This window comes from Hordeum vulgare, chromosome 6H (genome assembly GCF_904849725.1).
Source record: "Hordeum vulgare subsp. vulgare chromosome 6H, MorexV3_pseudomolecules_assembly, whole genome shotgun sequence".
Taxonomy (NCBI): domain Eukaryota; kingdom Viridiplantae; phylum Streptophyta; class Magnoliopsida; order Poales; family Poaceae; genus Hordeum; species Hordeum vulgare.
Genome location: NC_058523.1, coordinates 531,568,608 through 531,588,022, shown reverse-complemented (window position 1 = coordinate 531,588,022; position 19,415 = coordinate 531,568,608). Strand labels below are relative to the sequence as shown.

Here is a 19,415-nt window from a genome sequence, read left to right as displayed (position 1 = left end):
GAAAATAAACAAAGAAACAAAAGAAAACCAAAACGAAGAAAGACAAGCCAGGTACCTGTGAAAAAACAAAGCATAACAAAGGAAAAAAACAAAACAAAAAAAAACAATGAGAAACTAGAGAAGCGGGAGCTACTGCGCTAACAGGCCGGCCTAATTCAGTGAATATCGGCTAAATCCTCTCGAATGCGCTAACAGGCCCCTAATTCAGCGAATACCGGCTAAATCCTCTCGACTGGGCTAACAGGCCTACCTAATTCAGCGAATACCGGTTAAATTCTCTCAAGTTTCAAAATAGACTGGGATTAAAGAGTTTGCTCCCTGCCTACCCTTGGTTCTAAACTTCTAATCCCTCCCGTATCAATTCAATTTCAAAGACACATTGGTTCTAAACTTCTGATCCCTCCCGTATCAATTCAATTTCAAAGACACAACCGACAGATTCAACAACTGAAGGTAGTACAAATAATTGGTTATACATGTCAAAAGGAAGGTTATATGCTTCTATAAAAAGTTTTCAAATTGGTTATACGTGCGAGACTGGGTACGTTGCTATGTGCTCAGCATGCACGGCTGTGTGCGTTGCTGCATACACCTGCGCTGCTCTGCGTGTGTTGTTGCCGCTCCAGGCTATCATCCATCCGTGTTTGGATGTGCTGATGTGTTCATATACATGTGCAATTCAATACTTGACCATCCAAACAAGAGTTGGCATTCTTGCTACCTATGAATGCAAAGTACGAAATACATGAACATCCAAATAATAAAATAAGCATCGAGGCTCAATATCACTGTCATGGATATTTGGCATTGAAGCCAATGCAATGTCAACTACATCCAAACAGAACGCATTAGTTATTGCATGGCTAAGATAAAGATCACAAATGCCACAAAAGGATAGATTGAAGAGTCACGACCGAAACATGTCCAAGAACCTCAGTACATTCCAAGCCTAGCTACACGATCTGAATATTCTGTGGGCAGGAAGGATTCCACTCTCAGTGCAACCTTGCCGTCTTCACCACGAGAATATGATTTAATGCCTATTGCGCCTGACAGGAAATCTGCACAAGACCCAAGGTTAAATAAAGTCAAACTACATGAAAAGAAAGTATAATTAGGATGCTTCTTTCTTTGTGTGTAAGAATTCTAATATGAGGTCCAAGCAGAACGTTTTTCCTTTTGGCTGTGAGATCAGAGAAACTTTTATGCCTCCGGTTTTCCTTTGCTCTATTTGTTCGAACGAAATGAACGACTCATGCTGCTAAAGAAAAAAAATTCCTATTCTTAGGTGCTTCCACCACTTTCCTTGCGAACCAAACAACTCGAATTGCATTTTTTGTACTCTAAGAGCAAGGACAGAGTCAATGATACCATTATTAGCCAATTAGACCTCGTTAGAAAGCACAAATTTCTATCAACATCTCTACTCTACTCCTATACACCTTGTTAGACGTGTATATCTTTATATACACGTCCATATACACCTTGTTAAATTTTACACCTCTTAGTTTTTCAGTGGAACGTGTATACAGGATGTGGAAATCAGGACGTGTATATTCCAACGGCTATATTTTCAAACGGCTATATTTCCAAATGTCTTTGTAATGCAGTGCTATCAATAAAATAGGATAAAGCATCAAATAGTTCTTACAACAACTAGAATAAAGCATCAAATAGTTCTTACAACTAGGATAAAGCATCAAATAGTTCTTACAACAACTAGGATAAAGCATCAAATAGTTCTTACTCTAGGCGACGAGCAAGGATCTCATTCTGCTTAGCTTGGTAGAACTGCTTTTGCATATCAGTCATACCACTAGTGTCTATGAGCATGACCCTCTCATCTAATTCAAACTGTCTCCGTGCATCCTCCCTCTCGTTTCGTGCATCCTCCTTCTTTTTCAGTGCAATCTCCTCTTTTCGCAATTCAAATTGTTGTGCATAGCGAGCATTTTTTGCCGCCTCTTTGATGTCATCCTTCTCTTGCTTTGCTGCCCACACAGTTTCTAATGACAACTTGCAAGCACTGTCATCAGCTTTACCTTTCCGCAATTTGTCCTTCTTCACACCATCAGGTCTTTCCTCATGTTCAAGAGCATCCCTGTGTATTGAGGTAGCATCAGTGCGTACCGAGGATGCATCAACTAGATCATTGGTGGATGTGCCCGGACTTGCACCAACGGTCTTCTTTTGTTTCTTACGAGAAGTTTCAAGTTCTTTTGTCTGCCACTTTGGATACTTCGAAAGCTCGACATAGCAATGCATCAATGTGAAAGTCTTCTTCTTTTTAAGATCCATTTCCTTGAACATAATGTGTGCATCGTTTGTCTGCACATACAAATGTATTGTGAAAATCTACACATCACATATAAAATATTGCACAACACATATAGAAGTACAAGATAGACACATACCTTTTCTTCTATAGTCCTTCCGCTTTCTTCCCTATTTAAAATCTGCTGAAGGCAACCACAAAATCTAGCGGTCTCTTTGTTAATCAATGTGTAACGGCAATTGATTGCATTAGCATTACGCTCCGGCCATGATGACATCTTGTGTGAGTTGTAGTACTCTGAAATTCTAGCCCAATAAGCATCTCTGTTTTGATCTGTCCCGACTATCCAAACTTGTATTTCCCCATGCTGCTATCAAAATCTTGTCCTCCTCACTAGACCAATTTTTTCCTTTGTTGGATTTTGCTTTCTCTGTTATTGGTGTTGCTTGATGCTGAGTTGATGGGGTTGGTTGCTCTCCAATTGAACTTTTTAGTTGTGTTTCTGTGTAACCAAAATCAATGATGTCCAAGAAGGTTTGGTCATCATTCATCTGCAATCAATAGACAAAATTGACAGCAATTTTAGACAGCTATTTTAGACATCAAATTTTAGACATTTTTCTGCAAGCAATAGACAAAATTGACAGCAATTTTAGACAGCTATTTTAGACATCAAAATTTAGACATTTTTCTGCAAGCAATAGACAAAATTGACAGCAATTTTAGACAGCTATTTTAGACATCAAATTTTAGACATTTTTCTGCAAGCAATAGACAAAATTGACAGCAATTTTAGTGCCATTTTTCTGCAGTTTGTATGGCTGCCACTGATTGTATGGCTAGCAGCGCACAAATGCCACTGATTGCCATTTTTCTGCAAGCAATAGACAAAATTGACGCCCGCACGCAGCGCCGCCGCTGCCCGCACGCACGCAGCGCCTCCGCCGTCGCCCGCACGCCGCCCCGCGCCCGCAGCGCCCGCCCGCACGCCGCCCGCACGCACGCAGCGCCGCCGCCGCCGCCCGCACGCACGCTGCCGCCGCCCGCACGCAGCGCCGCCGCCGCCCGCACGCACGCAGCGCCCGCACGCAGCGCTGCCGCCGCCGCCCGCACGCAGCGCCTCCGCCGCCGCCCGCACGCCGCCCGCACGCCGCCCCGCGCACGCAGCGCCCACCCGCACACACGCAGCGCCTCCGCCGCCGCCCGCATGCGCCGCGCACGCAGCCCCGCGCACGCAGCGCGGCCGCCCTACCCCCGCCCCTCTCTCCCCGCCCTCCCCTCTCCATGGCGCGCGCCGCCGCCGCCAGATCTGGCCAGCGGTGCGGCGGCCGCCCGACGTCCCGCGCCTCCTCTCTACCGACGGGAATGGAAAATAGGAGGAGGGAGAGAGCTTACCAGAGGGGAGTGGTCGCCGGCGAGCTTCGATGGCCTCTGGACGGAGGCGGGAGGATCGCTGGAGCAGCTCGTTTCCATGCACGAGCGTGGCTGGCTCGTGTTTATTTCCACGAGGAGTAGCCTCGTGGATGGACGTGTATAACTTCCACGCCCATATACACGTTCCACTGGGAAGCGTTTTTCTCTTTACAACGTGTATATTTACCATCCACCTCCATATACACGTTCCACTAGAGATGCTCTAAAAGAGGGAGTTGGTGATGATGGTGTGTCTGCCTTGGGGCCATATGAACCATGCGATCTTGAATCTAAGGTTGGGATTGAGTCTGAGATGTGTTGCACTCTACTTCGTTGCGTCCCACATGCCAGCCGCGTGAGGCGGAGCCATTGGATCGATGGTGTGCGTGCGCCTGAACACTCTAGGGGGGTGTAAAGGAGCTCCCCCTTCTCCTCCTATTTCCTATCGTCAGGCGCGCACAATGGAGCTTGAACTGGGCAGAACGCAGAGCGGGAGTTCTTGGGGGCAGAGGAAGAAGACAGTCAGGTAGAAGGCATGGACGTTGGGCATGGCTGCGTGCGGAGGAGGGCGTGGGATGGGTGCTAGCTGGCCTGGCCGACGAGTGCATCAAGGTTGATATAATGTTGTTAATTTTGCTGCTCTGTCTTATACTGCTATTGCATATATAAAGAGATAAGATCAGAGAGGAAATCATCACCCTACTGCTGCGACTTTCTTCATGCTGCTACCGGTTTTGTTCATGTTGTTACTTGCCTTACTGATTGCAAGTGGGGCTAGTAGGTACTTGCTTCATGATATGTAGATATGTATACTGCTGCTAGGTGCTAGGTGCAAGGGAACGGTGCTGCAGCGGTAGGCGTCTGGTGGCCATGCAGTGGCAGCCGCTACTTAGATACATAATCTAGCCAGCAGCGGTAGGCGTCTGGTGGCCATGCAGTGGCAGCCGCTACTTAGATACATAATCTAGCCAGCAGCGGTGAGAAACAAGACTTTGATCTTGATATATTATATGTAAGCCCCATACACCATATGAGGTCCTCCTTTTGGTGATATCAGCCGGTGAGCTTTCTCCATTACCACCCTCTAAAACAGATTGGTTCTGCATTATGCATATGTGGCTTAGATAAGAAAGGAATGTTTCTATCTGGATATTATCCAGTTATTCTTTCTTTATCCAAATCGATTTAGGAGAAGAGATAGAGAGAAGAACAAGCTACTGGTGTGGTTCATTTCGGAAATTCAGTACTTTGTTTGTACTGCTTTGTTTTAGGGGATGAAATAAAGAGAAGAAGAAATTCCTGTGATGCATCTCTATGAAAGTTGTTACATGAATTATTTTATCTAGGAACGTCTACTTTGAATCCCCCTGGTGTTGGGTTTGGTCTTCATTCAGGCTCCAGATTATATGGTTTTGTAAGATTCTCCCTTTTGCAAATTCGATTGCTTAATGGTGTGTACGCCAACATGTGTCTCCCACTGGTTGTGTCCCTTGTGCGCTCACGGACAGCAGCCGAGTCTTCGGGACACAAGGTGTATCCCGTGTTTATTCTGACGAGCATTGCAAGCTCTGAACTATACATATTTGCGTGACGAAGCCGTCCCGTCTCAGTTCTAGGCTTCCAGGATACGTGCAGCCAGCGGTTGCGCAATCACACTGGCACAGCGCCCCATGCCATCCGTGTCGATGCTGCTGTGTTCTGCCTCCACGCTTTGCTTTTGTGATTCCATCCCCCAGGAGGAGCGTGCACATATATTTCATCCCCAATACTGCTTATGTTATTTGCTTATTAATGGATCAACTTGGGTTCTGCAATAGTTGATATGATGTCATCCCCAGTATTACTTATTTGATCATCTTTTTTAGAGATATAGACTAATCAACAACTTAATAATATATAATCACCCGAACCAATTAGCTGATGGGAGATTTTTTTTTTGAAAAGGAGAATGACCCCCGGTCTCTGCATCTGTGAGATGCATGCGACCATTTTATTGATTATTTCCGAGGACCTTACAAAGTAATACAACAATATGCCTGAATCCGCCATCTTGGCAATATTTGCCGCTACTCCTGTCCATATGATGAAGGGGTGCAAGCTGAACCAAATACCCAAACCTCTCAGCTAAGCCTAACATCTAAAGCCGGAAGCCCCGACTTGGGTTCTGCAATAGTTGATATGATGTCATCCCCAGCATTACTTATTTGATCATCTTTTTTAGAGATATAGACTAATCAATAGCTTTTTTTTAGAAAAGGAGGATATACCCCCGGCCTCTGCATCTAGCCGATGCATACTGTCATTTTATTAATTATTCACATAGACCATACAAAGTAATACATCAGTCAGCCTGAAGCCACCATCTAGACAACACAAGTTGCTACTCCTATTCCTTGATGAAGGTGTGCTGAATATCCGGGCCAAATACCAAACAGATATTGCACAAAATCCTAACATCTATAGTCTGATGCTCCAGCCCAGCCACCACTGAGACTGGATCCCAAACTGGTCCGGCGCAGAGGCCGCCTCCACCATCTACCACCGTACCCTCTCCAGAGCTAGAACAAACGCATCATCCTTGCGAGGTCTGCCGTCGACGCCACCACGGTGCCAGACATCGCCACCATCCTGCACGTATCCGCCTACACGTGCCTGTCGACGAACCACCGCAGCGCCATGCCACCGGGCTACACCGTATGGCTCACGGTAGACCAAACACCGCTCCTCCTCTTGTCCCGTCCACCCAGCACGTACCCCAAAACGATGCCCTCAGGAGGGAAATGACATCGAAGATGCCATCATCGTCCGACCGGTAGATCCAGATCTAAGGTTTCCCTCGAAGCATCACGAGTGTGGTGCCACGACCTGCAACAACGATGCCATGGGCTGGTAACGACGTCCTAGATGCCGCCATCGTCCACCATGACCGAGGTCGGCGCGGTTTTCATCGGAAGTCGCGACCCCCCGATCTCGTGGTTGGATGGAACCGAGGGAGGCACGTCATGTAGACGAAGACCGCCGTCGGCATGCCGGCAGGGGCCTCGCCGCCCCACACCGATCCTCCTCGCGCCACCGGCCGAAGAAGTCCAAGCCGTGACGGATCTGGGCAGGAAACGCCAGATCCGCAACCCTCGATGACCGCCCTTGCGCGCAGCCGCTGCCCTCGCCGGATGGAGCGCCTCCGCCGCCATACAACCTGACCACGGCCGGCCATGGGGCCACGAACGCTGCCGCACATCAGGTCCGCCGCCCTGACCGCCGCCCCCGTCTTCCCCGCGCGCGACGACCCCTCCACCTCGCTGGGGCTCCGCGGCACCACCCGCCCTGGCTTTAAGGCGCAGGGCCCGCCGCCACCGCGGCCCTTGCCGGCGGCAGCGGCGGCCGGGGAAGGAGGGGACCGCTCTGGCGGCTAGGGCTTCGGGGGCCCCTAGCGTCGCCCGAGGGGAGGCGACGCGAGGGGGTACGGGCCTCTCCCGACTAATCAATAGCTTAATAATATATAATCACCTGAGCCAATTAGGTGATGGGAGATAGGGAGAACGACTGTTGAAAAGCCTTAGGCAGTCTGCTCACAGAATTTTGCATGGGCTAGAATCAAGCAAACACGATCACTTGCATGTACACAAAGTTCTAGATAATGTAAGTGCAGATTTGGATAAATACCTTTGGAGAATTATGCTCGACATACTTAACCATGCCAAAGCTCATGCATCTGTATTATATCCTCAGGTGATTCCTATTAGCTAGAAGGTGAGCTTCAAAATTTTGTAAATCAGTCTTTCCAACAGTTCAGGGCTGTTGCTTTACTGTACTGTCGGTATTTAGGTTGATGGTCTCTGTTTTAAATCCTGATACAAGTAATGCACTTCAGCCAGTTCTATTTATGCTGCCAATAGCAGGTATAATTTCATCGTGAGCACGGAAGTACATCAACTCTATTGCCGTTCATGGTTGTTGCCTATGCCCTACAGAGAGAATAAATAGTATTTACCCCTATGTGTCAGACTGTAGTTGTATCGTATGCCTATTTTATCATTTTCATCATTGACAGATGCAGGTAGCAAATTATCTTTGCAAAATGTTGTGACTGCAGCGTTTGTCTTGTCAACTCCTTCCTCCCTTTGTGATGAAGTCTTACTTTGCATTTGTTATGTTATGTTTTTCTCTATGTTAATTTCTTGTGTTGACTTCAGATTGTGCATATATGGTGAAACATCCAATTTTTCGAGCCACATCCTGAATGTTTGTTTCCTTGCTATCTATTATCAACATTATCTTTGCAGAAACCTGGTTAGTAATTTTTTGTATGTACGTACATGTGCACTCACCCCTTCTATACACATATGATTCAGAGCATTGTTTACTTCATATTTTGTTTCTTTGTTCCATAGGAAATGTATTAAAAGTGTTGTCCATTGTTTTTTTCGTTTGCCTAAATATACCATAGACCCTCTAAAGGTTCTGCTTTTTTCCTTTCTCTAAATAGTAAATATTCTACATACTGTAATATATACTTCATACCCTTTTTTGGTGACAAGGTAGATGAAGCGAGAGCTCCAGGGCTAATATTGTTGGCAATATTTTGAGCAAATGACTAAAAAGGGTATACTATGCTTGGCAAATGATTCCATGGCCTCATAGATGCCTAAGGTATGTAACTAAGCATGAATGGGTCTAAAATATTGCTTCTCTTCATGGTGGCGGTGTATGTAAATTCATATAGCAGTTTTCTTTTTGCGCAGTATATTCTTGTAGCAGTTAATGGGATGCGGACTCGAGGTGGATCAGGTGTTGAACAAAAGCTGGTTGGGGTGGTTGCAATTGCCAAATGCGCGTGGACGGATTTTTCTATTTGTTCCATGCTCTCTGCCCCCTTCAATATGGGACAAGAAGAGAAAAGCTGGGTAGGAAGAACAAAAAGTCTTCTGGAAAGGTGAAAATTGCGAAGAAAATGTTTGGCTTGGTCGAGGAGGTTCATCGGTCGGAAACCATACGTCTGATTTTGATTGATGTGCACTTATCAACAATATGTCATCACTTTGATGGATGTCTTGGTATATCTTTAACTGATATGTAAATATTACAACCCGAATTGCATTTTCTGTACTCTAAGAGCAAGGACAGAGTCAATAATACCATTATTAGCCAATTAGTCCTCAATAGAGAGCACAAATTTCTATCAGCATCCAATATAAAAGTGAGACTGCAAGAGAACAAACATCAAATCCGCTGTACTTACCGGAATACACAAACCTTTCACCAAGCCACTCCCGCAAAGGCCTTGACTTTCTTCTCATGCTTTTTCCCACCGGTGCAGGAACAAGTGCTAACAAAAGTGCATGTATGAAAATAGAAAAGATCATCAGTTAATTCATCATTCTCCCGTAAGATGTCATACCGCAAGGTGCAGAAGAAAAAACACCTCTGCACAGGTTTTCCCTTCCACTAGGTTCTTGCCTTTTGCTTCTCCTTTGAGCTTCCTTTTGCACCTTACTTTTGTTCGAGCACCGCTGACCCCTTGTACCATGTAGCTGAAGACACAAAACTCAGCAACGCAAAAATTAGTTGATGTTTACTACTAGGAAAGAGGTGCAGCAAGCAATATGTAAGACATTACCATTTCTTTTTAACTGATATGTAAATATTACTAACAACGAAAATTGCAGCCTAGAAGCTTGCCCAGAAGAATGTTTATGAAACAAAAGTACCTCGGTATGTGTGGGTTGCATGCAAGATTGACTTTCTCGATCCAAATTTTCAGGAGGGATCATCACCAACGCATTTCTTGCCTTGTGTGCAAAGAAAATTTACTTGAAGACTCCACATATGTAAGGAAATCTTGAAATTTCTTTTTACCAAGTAATTTAGAAAGTAGCTAAAGTTGACAGAAAAATGGACATCTAAGTAGGCGGACTTTCGAAGGATAAAACTTTGGCATACTTTTTAAGGTTTGAATTTCACGGATAGATGCAAGTCATTAGAAATAATCTAAGGTAGAAGCGCAATCTAAGACCCAATGATTTTTTACATGTATATATTAGTTCTAGTGGGGGAGGAAGATGTACATGCTTTATGTCCACGGCCCTAACTAGACTAATTTAATATAATAACAAAATATGATAGACACTGTATTTAAGACATAAGAATATCTGAGCAACTTTATAACTGAAGCAGAGCTGGAATACGGATCAAATTTCAAGTAAAACTAGGAACTCTATTTATTTTTGATAGCATGTAGTATATAACGATGGATAAACCATGTCAATGTAACATCTGACAGATTATCGGCATTCACTGGTTGTTTTCATCAATGTTGGCTTTTAATCCGTAAATAAAAAGACGAGAACGTTTCTTCAACCGGCTACGATCGACACGGCACGATTTCGGCGGAACGAACACGAAGGCACGAATCGATGTATGGCCACAGGCTCGTGTCGAGCCTGTCAAACTTTGTATTGCTTTTCGTTTTTCTGGTGTTACAATCAACACCCTTAGGGTGTCTTTTATACACATCCACAAGGGACTATGGAAATAGACTAGGACTAGGAATCCTGATACTACTAGGACTCGCTTTGCCTTTCTTTCCTAATCCTACATGAGCAACATGATTAACTTCTACATTCACCTCCTTAATCTTGTTGCTTGACTTCACTTCTTGCACTTCAACTTTCTTCCTCATCTCGATGAACTTCTGTCGACCGAGGGACTTGGTGAAAATATCGGCAAGTTGGTCTTTCGTGTTCACATGTTGAACCTCGATCAACCCTTCTTCAATGCACTCCCAGATATGGTGAAACCAGGTATCTATATGCTTGCTCCTTTCGTGATGAACCGGATTTTTGCACAACGAAATTGCAGCTTGGTTGTCGATCTTCAATGACACATTCCGCACCTCCTGCTTTGCAAGAATAGCTAGGAGTCTTCTCAGCCAAACTGCTTGACAAGCCGCCGTGCTTGCCGCTATGTATTCTGCCTCGCATGAAGACAGTGCCACCACCTTTTGTTTCTGAGAATTCCAGCTAATCGGATTCGGGCCAAGGTAGAAAACCATGCCCGTTGTGCTCTTTCGGTCATCAACATCACCTGCCATGTCACTATCTGAATATCCACGAAGGATCAATCCTTTCTTTCCCTTTCTGTACGTGCAACCAAGATTAATGGTGCCTTTCACATAGCGCAAGATTTGATTGACCGCGCTTATGTGCTCGGTTGTCGGATTCTCCATGAAACGACTCACGATCCCGACTGAATAAGCCAAGTCAGGTCGGGTATGCACCAAATATCTTAGGCTGCCCACAAGGCTTTGATACATTGTGGTGTCCACCAGCGGATTTGAGCTACGCTTGCTCAACTTGTGACGTTGGTCCATTGAAACTTGTTGTTGGAATTATGCCCTAGAGGCAATAATAAATGTATAGTTATTATTATAATTCCTGTATCAAGATAATAGTTTATTATCCATGCTATAATTGTATTGAATGAAGACTCATTTACATGTGTGGATACATAGACAAAACACTGTCCCTAGCATGCCTCTAGTTGGCTAGCCAGTTGATCAATGATAGTCAGTGTCTTCTGATTATGAACAAGGTGTTGTTGCTTGATAACTAGATCACGTCATTGGGAGAATCACGTGATGGACTAGACCCAAACTAATAGACGTAGCATGTTGATCGTGTCATTTTGTTGCTACTGTTTTCTGCGTGTCAAGTATTTATTCCTATGACCATGAGATCATATAACTCACTGACACCGGAGGAATGCTTTGTGTGTATCAAACGTCACAACGTAACTGGGTGACTATAAAGATGCTCTACAGGTATCTCCGAAGGTGTTAGTTGAGTTAGTATGGACCAAGACTGGAATTTGTCACTCCGTGTGACGGAGAGGTATCTCGGGGCCCACTCGGTAATACAACATCACACACAAGCCTTGCAAGCAATGTAACTTAGTGTAAGTTGCGGGATCTTGTATTACGGAACGAGTAAAGAGACTTGCTGGTAAACGAGATTGAAATAGGTATGCGGATACTCACGATCGAATCTCGGGCAAGTAACATACCGAAGGACAAAGGGAATGACATACGGGATTATACGAATCCTTGGCACTGAGGTTCAAACGATAAGATCTTCGTAGAATATGTAGGATCCAATATGGGCATCCAGGTCCCGCTATTGGATATTGACCGAGGAGTCTCTCAGGTCATGTCTACATAGTTCTCGAACCCGCAGGGTCTGCACACTTAAGGTTCGACGTTGTTTTATGCGTATTTGAGTTATATGGTTGGTTACCGAATGTTGTTCGGAGTCCCGGATGAGATCACGGACATCACGAGGGTTTCCGGAATGGTCCGGAAACGAAGATTGATATATAGGATGACCTCATTTGATTACCGGAAGGTTTTCGGAGTTACCGGGAATGTACCGGGAATGACGAATGGGTTCCGGGGGTTCACCGGAGGGGGGCAACCCACTCCGGGGAAGCCCATAGGTATTTGGGGGGGTCACACCAGCCCTTAGTGGGCTGGTGGGACAGCCCACCAAATCCTATGCGCCAAGGAAGAAAAATCAAAGAAAGAAAAAAAAAGGAGGGGAAGTGGGAAGGGGGAAGGACTCCCTCCCACCAAACCAAGTAGGACTCGGTTTGGGGGGGGGGGGAGAGTCCTCCCCCCTGGCTCGGCCGACCCCTTGGGGTTCCCTTGGACCCCAAGGCAAGGTCCCCCTCCCTCCTCCTATATATATGGGGCTTTTAGGGCAGATTTGAGACGACTTTCTCACGGCTGCCCGACCACATACCTCCATAGTTTTTCCTCTAGATCGTGTTTCTGCGGAGCTCGGGCGGAGCCCTGCTGAGACAAGATCATCACCAACCTCCGGAGCGCCGTCACGCTGCCGGAGAACTCTTCTACCTCTCCGTCTCTCTTGCTGGATCAAGAAGGCCGAGATCATCGTCGAGCTGTACGTGTGCTGAACGCGGAGGTGCCGTCCGTTCGGTACTAGATCGTGGGACTGATCGCGGGATTGTTCGCGGGGCGGATCGAGGGACGTGAGGACGTTCCACTACATCAACCGCGATCTCTAATCGCTTCTGCTGTACGATCTACAAGGGTACGTAGATCACTCATCCCCTCTCGTAGATGGACATCACCATGATAGGTCTTCGTGCGCGTAGGAAAATTTTTGTTTCCCATGCGACGTTCCCCAACAGTGGCATCATGAGCTAGGTTCATGCGTAGATGTCTTCTCGAGTAGAACACAAAAGTTTTTGTGGGCGGTGATGTGCGTTTTGCTGCCCTCCTTAGTCTTTTCTTGATTCCGCGGTATTATTGGATTGAAGCGGCTTGGACCGACATTACTCGTACGCTTACGAGAGACTGGTTTCATCGTTACGAGTAACCCCCTTTGCTCAAAGATGACTGGCAAGTGACGGTTTCTCCAACTTAAGTTGAATCGGATTTGACCGAGGAGGTCCTTGGATGAGGTTAAATAGCAACTCATATATCTCCGTTGTGGTGTTTGCGTAAGTAAGATGCGATCCTACTAGATACCCTTGGTCACCACGTAAAACATGCAACAACAAAATTAGAGGACGTCTAACTTGTTTTTGCAGGGTATGATTGTGATGTGATATGGCCAATGATGTGATGTGATATATTGGATGTATGAGATGATCATGTTGTAATAGAAATATCGACTTGCACGTCGATGGTACGGCAACCGGCAGGAGCCATAGGGTTGTCTTTATACTAACATATGTGCTTGCAGATGCGTTTACTATTTTGCTAGGATGTAGCTTTAGTAGTGATAGCATAAGTAGCACGACAACCCCGATGGCGACACATTGATGGAGATCATGATGATGGAGATCATGGTGTGGCGCCGGTGACAAGAAGACCGTGCCGGTGCTTTGGTGATGGAGATCAAGAAGCACGTGATAATGGCCATATCATGTCACTTATGAATTGCATGTGATGTTAATCCTTTTATGCACCTTATTTTGCTTAGAACGGCGGTAGCATTATGAGGTGATCTCTCACTAAAATTTCAAGACGAAATTGTGTTCTCCCCGACTGTGCACCGTTGCTACAGTTCGTCGTTTCGAGACACCACGTGATGATCGGGTGTGATAGACTCAACGTTCACATACAACGGGTGCAAAACAGTTGCGCACGCGGAACACTCGGGTTAAGCTTGACGAGCCTAGCATGTGCAGACATGGCCTCGGAACACATGAGACCGAAAGGTCGATCATGAATCATATAGTTGATATGATTAGCATAGGGATGCTTACCACTGAAACTACTCTCGACTCACGTGATGATCGGACTTGGGATAGTGTAAGTGGATCATGAACCACTCAAATGACTAGAGAGATGTACTTTTTGAGTGGGAGTTTAGCATATAATTTGATTAAGTTGAACTCTAATTATCTTGAACATAGTCTAAGTCCACTTTGAATATATTTGTGTTGTAGATCATGGCTCACGCAAGTGTCATCCTCAATTTTAATATGTTCCTAGAGAAAGCTAAGTTGAAAGATGATGGAAGCAACTTTGTAGACTGGGCTCGTAATCTTAAGCTAATCTTACAAGCTGGAAAGAAGGATTATGTCCTTAATGCTGCGCTAGGAGATGAACCACCCGCTACGGTTGATCAGGATGTTAAGAACGCTTGGTTAGCGCGTAAGGAGGACTACTCAATAGTTCAATGTGCAGTCTTGTATGGCTTAGAGCCGGGACTTCAACGTCGCTTTGAGCGTCATGGAGCATTTGAGATGTTCCAGGAGTTGAAGTTTATCTTTCAGAAGAACGCCCGGATCGAGAGGTATGAGACCTCCGATAAATTCTATGCTTGCAAGATGGAGGAAAGCTCGTCTGTCAGTGAACATGTGCTCAAGATGTCTGGGTACTCAAACCGTCTAGCTGAACTAGGGATTGAACTCCCACAAGAAGCTATCACTGACAGAATCCTCCAATCACTGCCGCCAAGCTATAAAGGCTTTGTGTTGAACTACAACATGCAAGGGATGAACAAGTCTCCCGGCGATTTGTTTGCGATGCTGAAAGTCGCAGAGTCTGAACTCCGTAAAGAGCATCAAGTGTTGATGGTGAGCAAGACCACTAGTTTCAAGAGAAACGGCAAAGGCAAGAAGGGCAATTCGAAGAAGAGCGGCAAGCCTTTTGCCAATCCGCCGAAGAAACCCAAGGCTGGACCTAAGCCTGAAACAGAGTGCTTCTATTGCAAGGGTATGGGTCACTGGAAGCGCAATTGCCCCAAGTATCTGGCAGATAAGAAGGCGGGCAAAGAAAAATCAGGTATATTTGATATACATGTTATTGATGTGTACTTAACCGGCTCTCGTAGTAGTGCCTGGGTATTCGATACCGGTTCTGTTGCTCACATTTGCAACTCGAAACAGGAACTGCGGAATAGACGGAGGCTGGCGAAAGACGAAGTGACGATGCGCGTAGGAAACGGTTCCAAGGTTGATGCAATCGCCGTCGGCACCGTGTCACTTCAACTACCATCGGGATTAGTGATGAACTTAAATCATTGTTATTTAGTGCCTGCGTTGAGCATGAACATTATATCTGGATCTTGTTTATTGCGAGACGGTTACTCTTTTAAGTCTGATAATAATGGTTGTTCTATTTCTATGAGTAACATCTTTTATGGTCATGCACCGAATGTGAGAGGATTGTTCATATTGAATCTTGATAGAGATACGCATATACATAACATTGAGACCAAAAGAGTTAGAGTAAACAATGATAGCACCATATTTTTGTGGCACTGCCGCTTGGGTCATATTGGTGTAAAGCGCATGAAGAAACTCCATGCTGATGGACTTTTGGAGTCACTTGACTTCGATTCACTTGACACGTGCGAACCATGCCTCATGGGCAAGATGACTAAGACTCCGTTCTCCGGAACAATGGAGCGTGCAAGTGACTTGTTGGAAATCGTACATACCGATGTGTGTGGTCCAATGAACGTGGAGGCACGCGGCGGATATCGTTATTTTCTCACCTTCACTGACGATCTAAGTAGATATGGTTATGTCTACTTGATAAAGCACAAGTCTGAAACATTTGAAAAGTTCAAGCAATTTCAGAGTGAAGTGGAAAATCATCGTAACAAGAAGATCAAGTTCCTACGGTCTGATCGTGGGGGTGAGTATCTGAGTTTCGAGTTTGGTACTCACTTAAGACAATGTGGAATTGTTTCGCAGTTAACACCGCCTGGGACACCACAGCGTAATGGTGTGTCCGAACGTCGTAATCGTACTTTGTTAGAGATGGTGCGATCTATGACGTCTCTTACTGATTTGCCATTATCTTTTTGGGGTTATGCATTAGAAACAGCTGCATTCACTTTAAATAGGGCACCATCAAAATCCGTTGAGACGACACCATACGAACTGTGGTATGGCAAAAGACCAAAGTTGTCGTTTCTTAAAGTTTGGGGATGTGATGCTTATGTCAAAAAAGCTTCAGCCTGAAAAGCTGGAACCCAAAGCGGAAAAATGCGTCTTCATAGGTTACCCAAAAGAGACAGTTGGATACACCTTCTATCTCAAATCCGAAGGCAAAGTGTTTGTTGCTAAGAACGGAACTTTTCTCGAGAAGGAGTTTCTCTCGAGAGAATTGAGTGGGAGGAAGATAGAACTTGATGAGGTTGTCGAACCTCTCATCCCTCTGGATGGTGGCGCAGGGCAGGGGGAAACCTCTGTCATTGCGACGTCGGTTGAGGAGGAAGTTAATGATGATGATCATGAAACTCCAGTTCAAGTTTCTGTTGAACCACGTAGGTCGACGAGATCACGCGCTGCTCCAGAGTGGTACGGTAATCCCGTCTTATCAATCATGTTGTTAGACAACAATGAACCTGCAAATTATGAAGAAGCAATGGTGGGGCCAGATTCCAACAAATGGCTAGAAGTCATGAAATCCGAGATAGGATCCATGTATGAGAACAAAGTGTGGACTTTGGAGATACTACCTGAGGGCCGCAAGGCTATTCGGAACAAATGGATTTTTAAGAAGAAGACGGACGCTGACGGTAATGTGACCGTTTATAAAGCTCGACTTGTGGCAAAGGGTTTTTCACAAGTTCCAGGAATTGACTACGATGAGAATTTCTCTCCCGTAGCGATGCTTAAGTCCGTCAGAATCATGTTAGCAATAGCTGCATTTTTCGATTATGAAATTTGACAGATGGATGTCAAAACGGCGTTCCTTAACGGTTTCCTTAAGGAAGAGTTGTATATGATGCAACCCGAAGGTTTTGTCGATCCTAAAAATGCTGACAAGGTGTGCAAGCTCCAGCGATCCATTTATGGACTGGTGCAAGCATCTCGGAGTTGTAACAAACGCTTTGATGAGGTGATCAAAGCATTTGGGTTTATACAAGTGGTTGGAGAATCTTGTATTTACAAGAAAGTGAGTGGGAGCTCTGTGGCGTTTCTAATATTGTATGTGGATGACATATTACGGATTGGAAACAACGTAGAGCTTTTGGAGAGCATAAAAAGTTACTTGAATAAAAGTTTCTCTATGAAGGACCTAGAAGAAGCTGCTTACATTCTAGGCATTAAGATCTATAGGGATAGATCAAAACGCCTGATAGGGCTTTCACAAAGCACATACCTTGATAAAGTTTTGAAGAGGTTCAAAATGGAACAGTCCAAGAAAGGGTTCTTGCCAGTGTTACAAGGTACGAGATTGAGTAAGACTCAGTGCCCAGCAACTGATGAAGATAGAAAGCATATGCGCTCCGTCCTTATGCTTCAGCCATAGGCTCTATCATGTATGCAATGCTGTGCACTAGACCGGATGTTAGCCTGGCCATAAGTATGGCAGGTAGGTTCCAGAGTAATCCAGGAGTGGATCATTGGACGGCGGTCAAGAATATCCTGAAGTACCTGAAAAGGACTAAGGAGATGTTTCTCGTGTATGGAGGTGACGAAGAGCTCGCCGTAAAAGGTTACGTCGATGCAAGCTTTGACACAGATCCGGACGACTCTAAGTCGCAAACCGGATACGTATTTATTCTTAATGGGGGTGCAGTAAACTGGTGCAGTTCCAAGCAAAGCGTCGTAGCAGATTCTACATGTGAAGCGGAGTACATGGCTGCCTCGGAGGCGGCTAAGGAGGGTGTCTGGATGAAGCAGTTCATGACGGATCTTGGAGTGGTGCCAAGTGCACTGGATCCAATAACCTTGTTCTGTGACAACACTGGTGCCATTGCCTTAGCAAAGGAACCAAGGTTTCACAAGAAGACCAAACACATCAAACGACGCTTCAACCTCATCCGCGACTACGTCGAGAAGGAGGACGTAAATATATGCAAAGTGCACACGGATCTGAATGTAGCAGACCCGCTGACTAAGCCTCTTCCACGGCCAAAACATGATCGACACCAGAACTGTATGGGTGTTAGATTTGTTACAATGTAATTCACATGGTGATGTGAGGGCTGGATTATTGACTCTAGTGCAAGTGGGAGACTGTTGGAATTATGCCCTAGAGGCAATAATAAATGTATAGTTATTATTATAATTCCTGTATCAAGATAATAGTTTATTATCCATGCTATAATTGTATTGAATGAAGACTCATTTACATGTGTGGATACATAGACAAAACACCGTCCCTAGCATGCCTCTAGTTGGCTAGCCAGTTGATCAATGATAGTCAGTGTCTTCTGATTATGAACAAGGTGTTGTTGCTTGATAACTGGATCACGTCATTGGGAGAATCACGTGATGGACTAGACCCAAACTAATAGACGTAGCATGTTGATCGTGTCATTTTGTTGCTACTGTTTTCTGCGTGTCAAGTATTTATTCCTATGACCATGAGATCATATAACTCACTGACACCGGAGGAATGCTTTGTGTGTATCAAACGTCACAACGTAACTGGGTGACTATAAAGATGCTCTACAGGTATCTCCGAAGGTGTTAGTTGAGTTAGTATGGACCAAGACTGGAATTTGTCACTCCGTGTGACGGAGAGGTATCTCGGGGCCCACTCGGTAATACAACATCACACACAAGCCTTGCAAGCAATGTAACTTAGTGTAAGTTGCGGGATCTTGTATTACGGAACGAGTAAAGAGACTTGCTGGTAAACGAGATTGAAATAGGTATGCGGATACTGACGATCGAATCTCGGGCAAGTAACATACCGAAGGACAAAGGGAATGACATACGGGATTATACGAATCCTTGGCACTGAGGTTCAAACGATAAGATCTTCGTAGAATATGTAGGATCCAATATGGGCATCCAGGTCCCGCTATTGGATATTGACCGAGGAGTCTCTCAGGTCATGTCTACATAGTTCTCGAACCCGCAGGGTCTGCACACTTAAGGTTCGACGTTGTTTTATGCGTATTTGAGTTATATGGTTGGTTACCGAATGTTGTTCGGAGTCCCGGATGAGATCACGGACATCACGAGGGTTTCCGGAATGGTCCGGAAACGAAGATTGATATATAGGATGACCTCATTTGATTACCGGAAGGTTTTCGGAGTTACCGGGAATGTACCGGGAATGACGAATGGGTTCCGGGGGTTCACCGGAGGGGGGCAACCCACTCCGGGGAAGCCCATAGGTATTTGGGGGGGTCACACCAGCCCTTAGTGGGCTGGTGGGACAGCCCACCAAATCCTATGCGCCAAGGAAGAAAAATCAAAGAAAGAAAAAAAAGGAGGGGAAGTG

The 19,415-nt window shown here is 45.3% G+C and overlaps 2 protein-coding genes across 2 annotated transcripts in view; both read right to left on the bottom strand.

The window, feature by feature from the left end:
* Nucleotides 1-933: 933 nt before the first annotated feature.
* The window catches only part of LOC123404736, a 28,476-nt gene continuing 9,994 nt past the window's right edge, over nucleotides 934-19,415 (bottom strand). The window contains exons 4-7 of the mRNA XM_045098682.1: nucleotides 9,397-9,472; nucleotides 9,111-9,219; nucleotides 8,928-9,014; nucleotides 934-1,061 (exon numbers count right to left, since the gene is read on the bottom strand). Of these exons, the coding sequence (XP_044954617.1) occupies nucleotides 934-1,061; nucleotides 8,928-9,014; nucleotides 9,111-9,219; nucleotides 9,397-9,472 (400 nt within the window). The remainder of the gene's footprint in view (nucleotides 1,062-8,927; nucleotides 9,015-9,110; nucleotides 9,220-9,396; nucleotides 9,473-19,415) is intronic.
* On the bottom strand, nucleotides 1,567-2,707 carry LOC123404735. Its single transcript, XM_045098681.1, has 2 exons — nucleotides 2,415-2,707; nucleotides 1,567-2,328 (listed from the first exon to the last, which is right to left on the bottom strand). Exons 1-2 carry the CDS (start codon nucleotides 2,550-2,552, stop codon nucleotides 1,744-1,746), a joined length of 723 nt encoding a protein of 240 aa, XP_044954616.1. The 5' UTR covers nucleotides 2,553-2,707; the 3' UTR covers nucleotides 1,567-1,743.

Coding starts and splice junctions, on each gene's coding strand:
- LOC123404735 (XM_045098681.1), bottom strand. CDS start 2,552: ATGTCATCATGGCCGGAGCGTAATGCTAATGCAATCAATTGCCGTTAC. Junction 2,329..2,414: donor GAAGGACTATAGAAGAAAAG/GTATGTGTCTAT, acceptor TTGTATGTGCAG/ACAAACGATGCACACATTAT.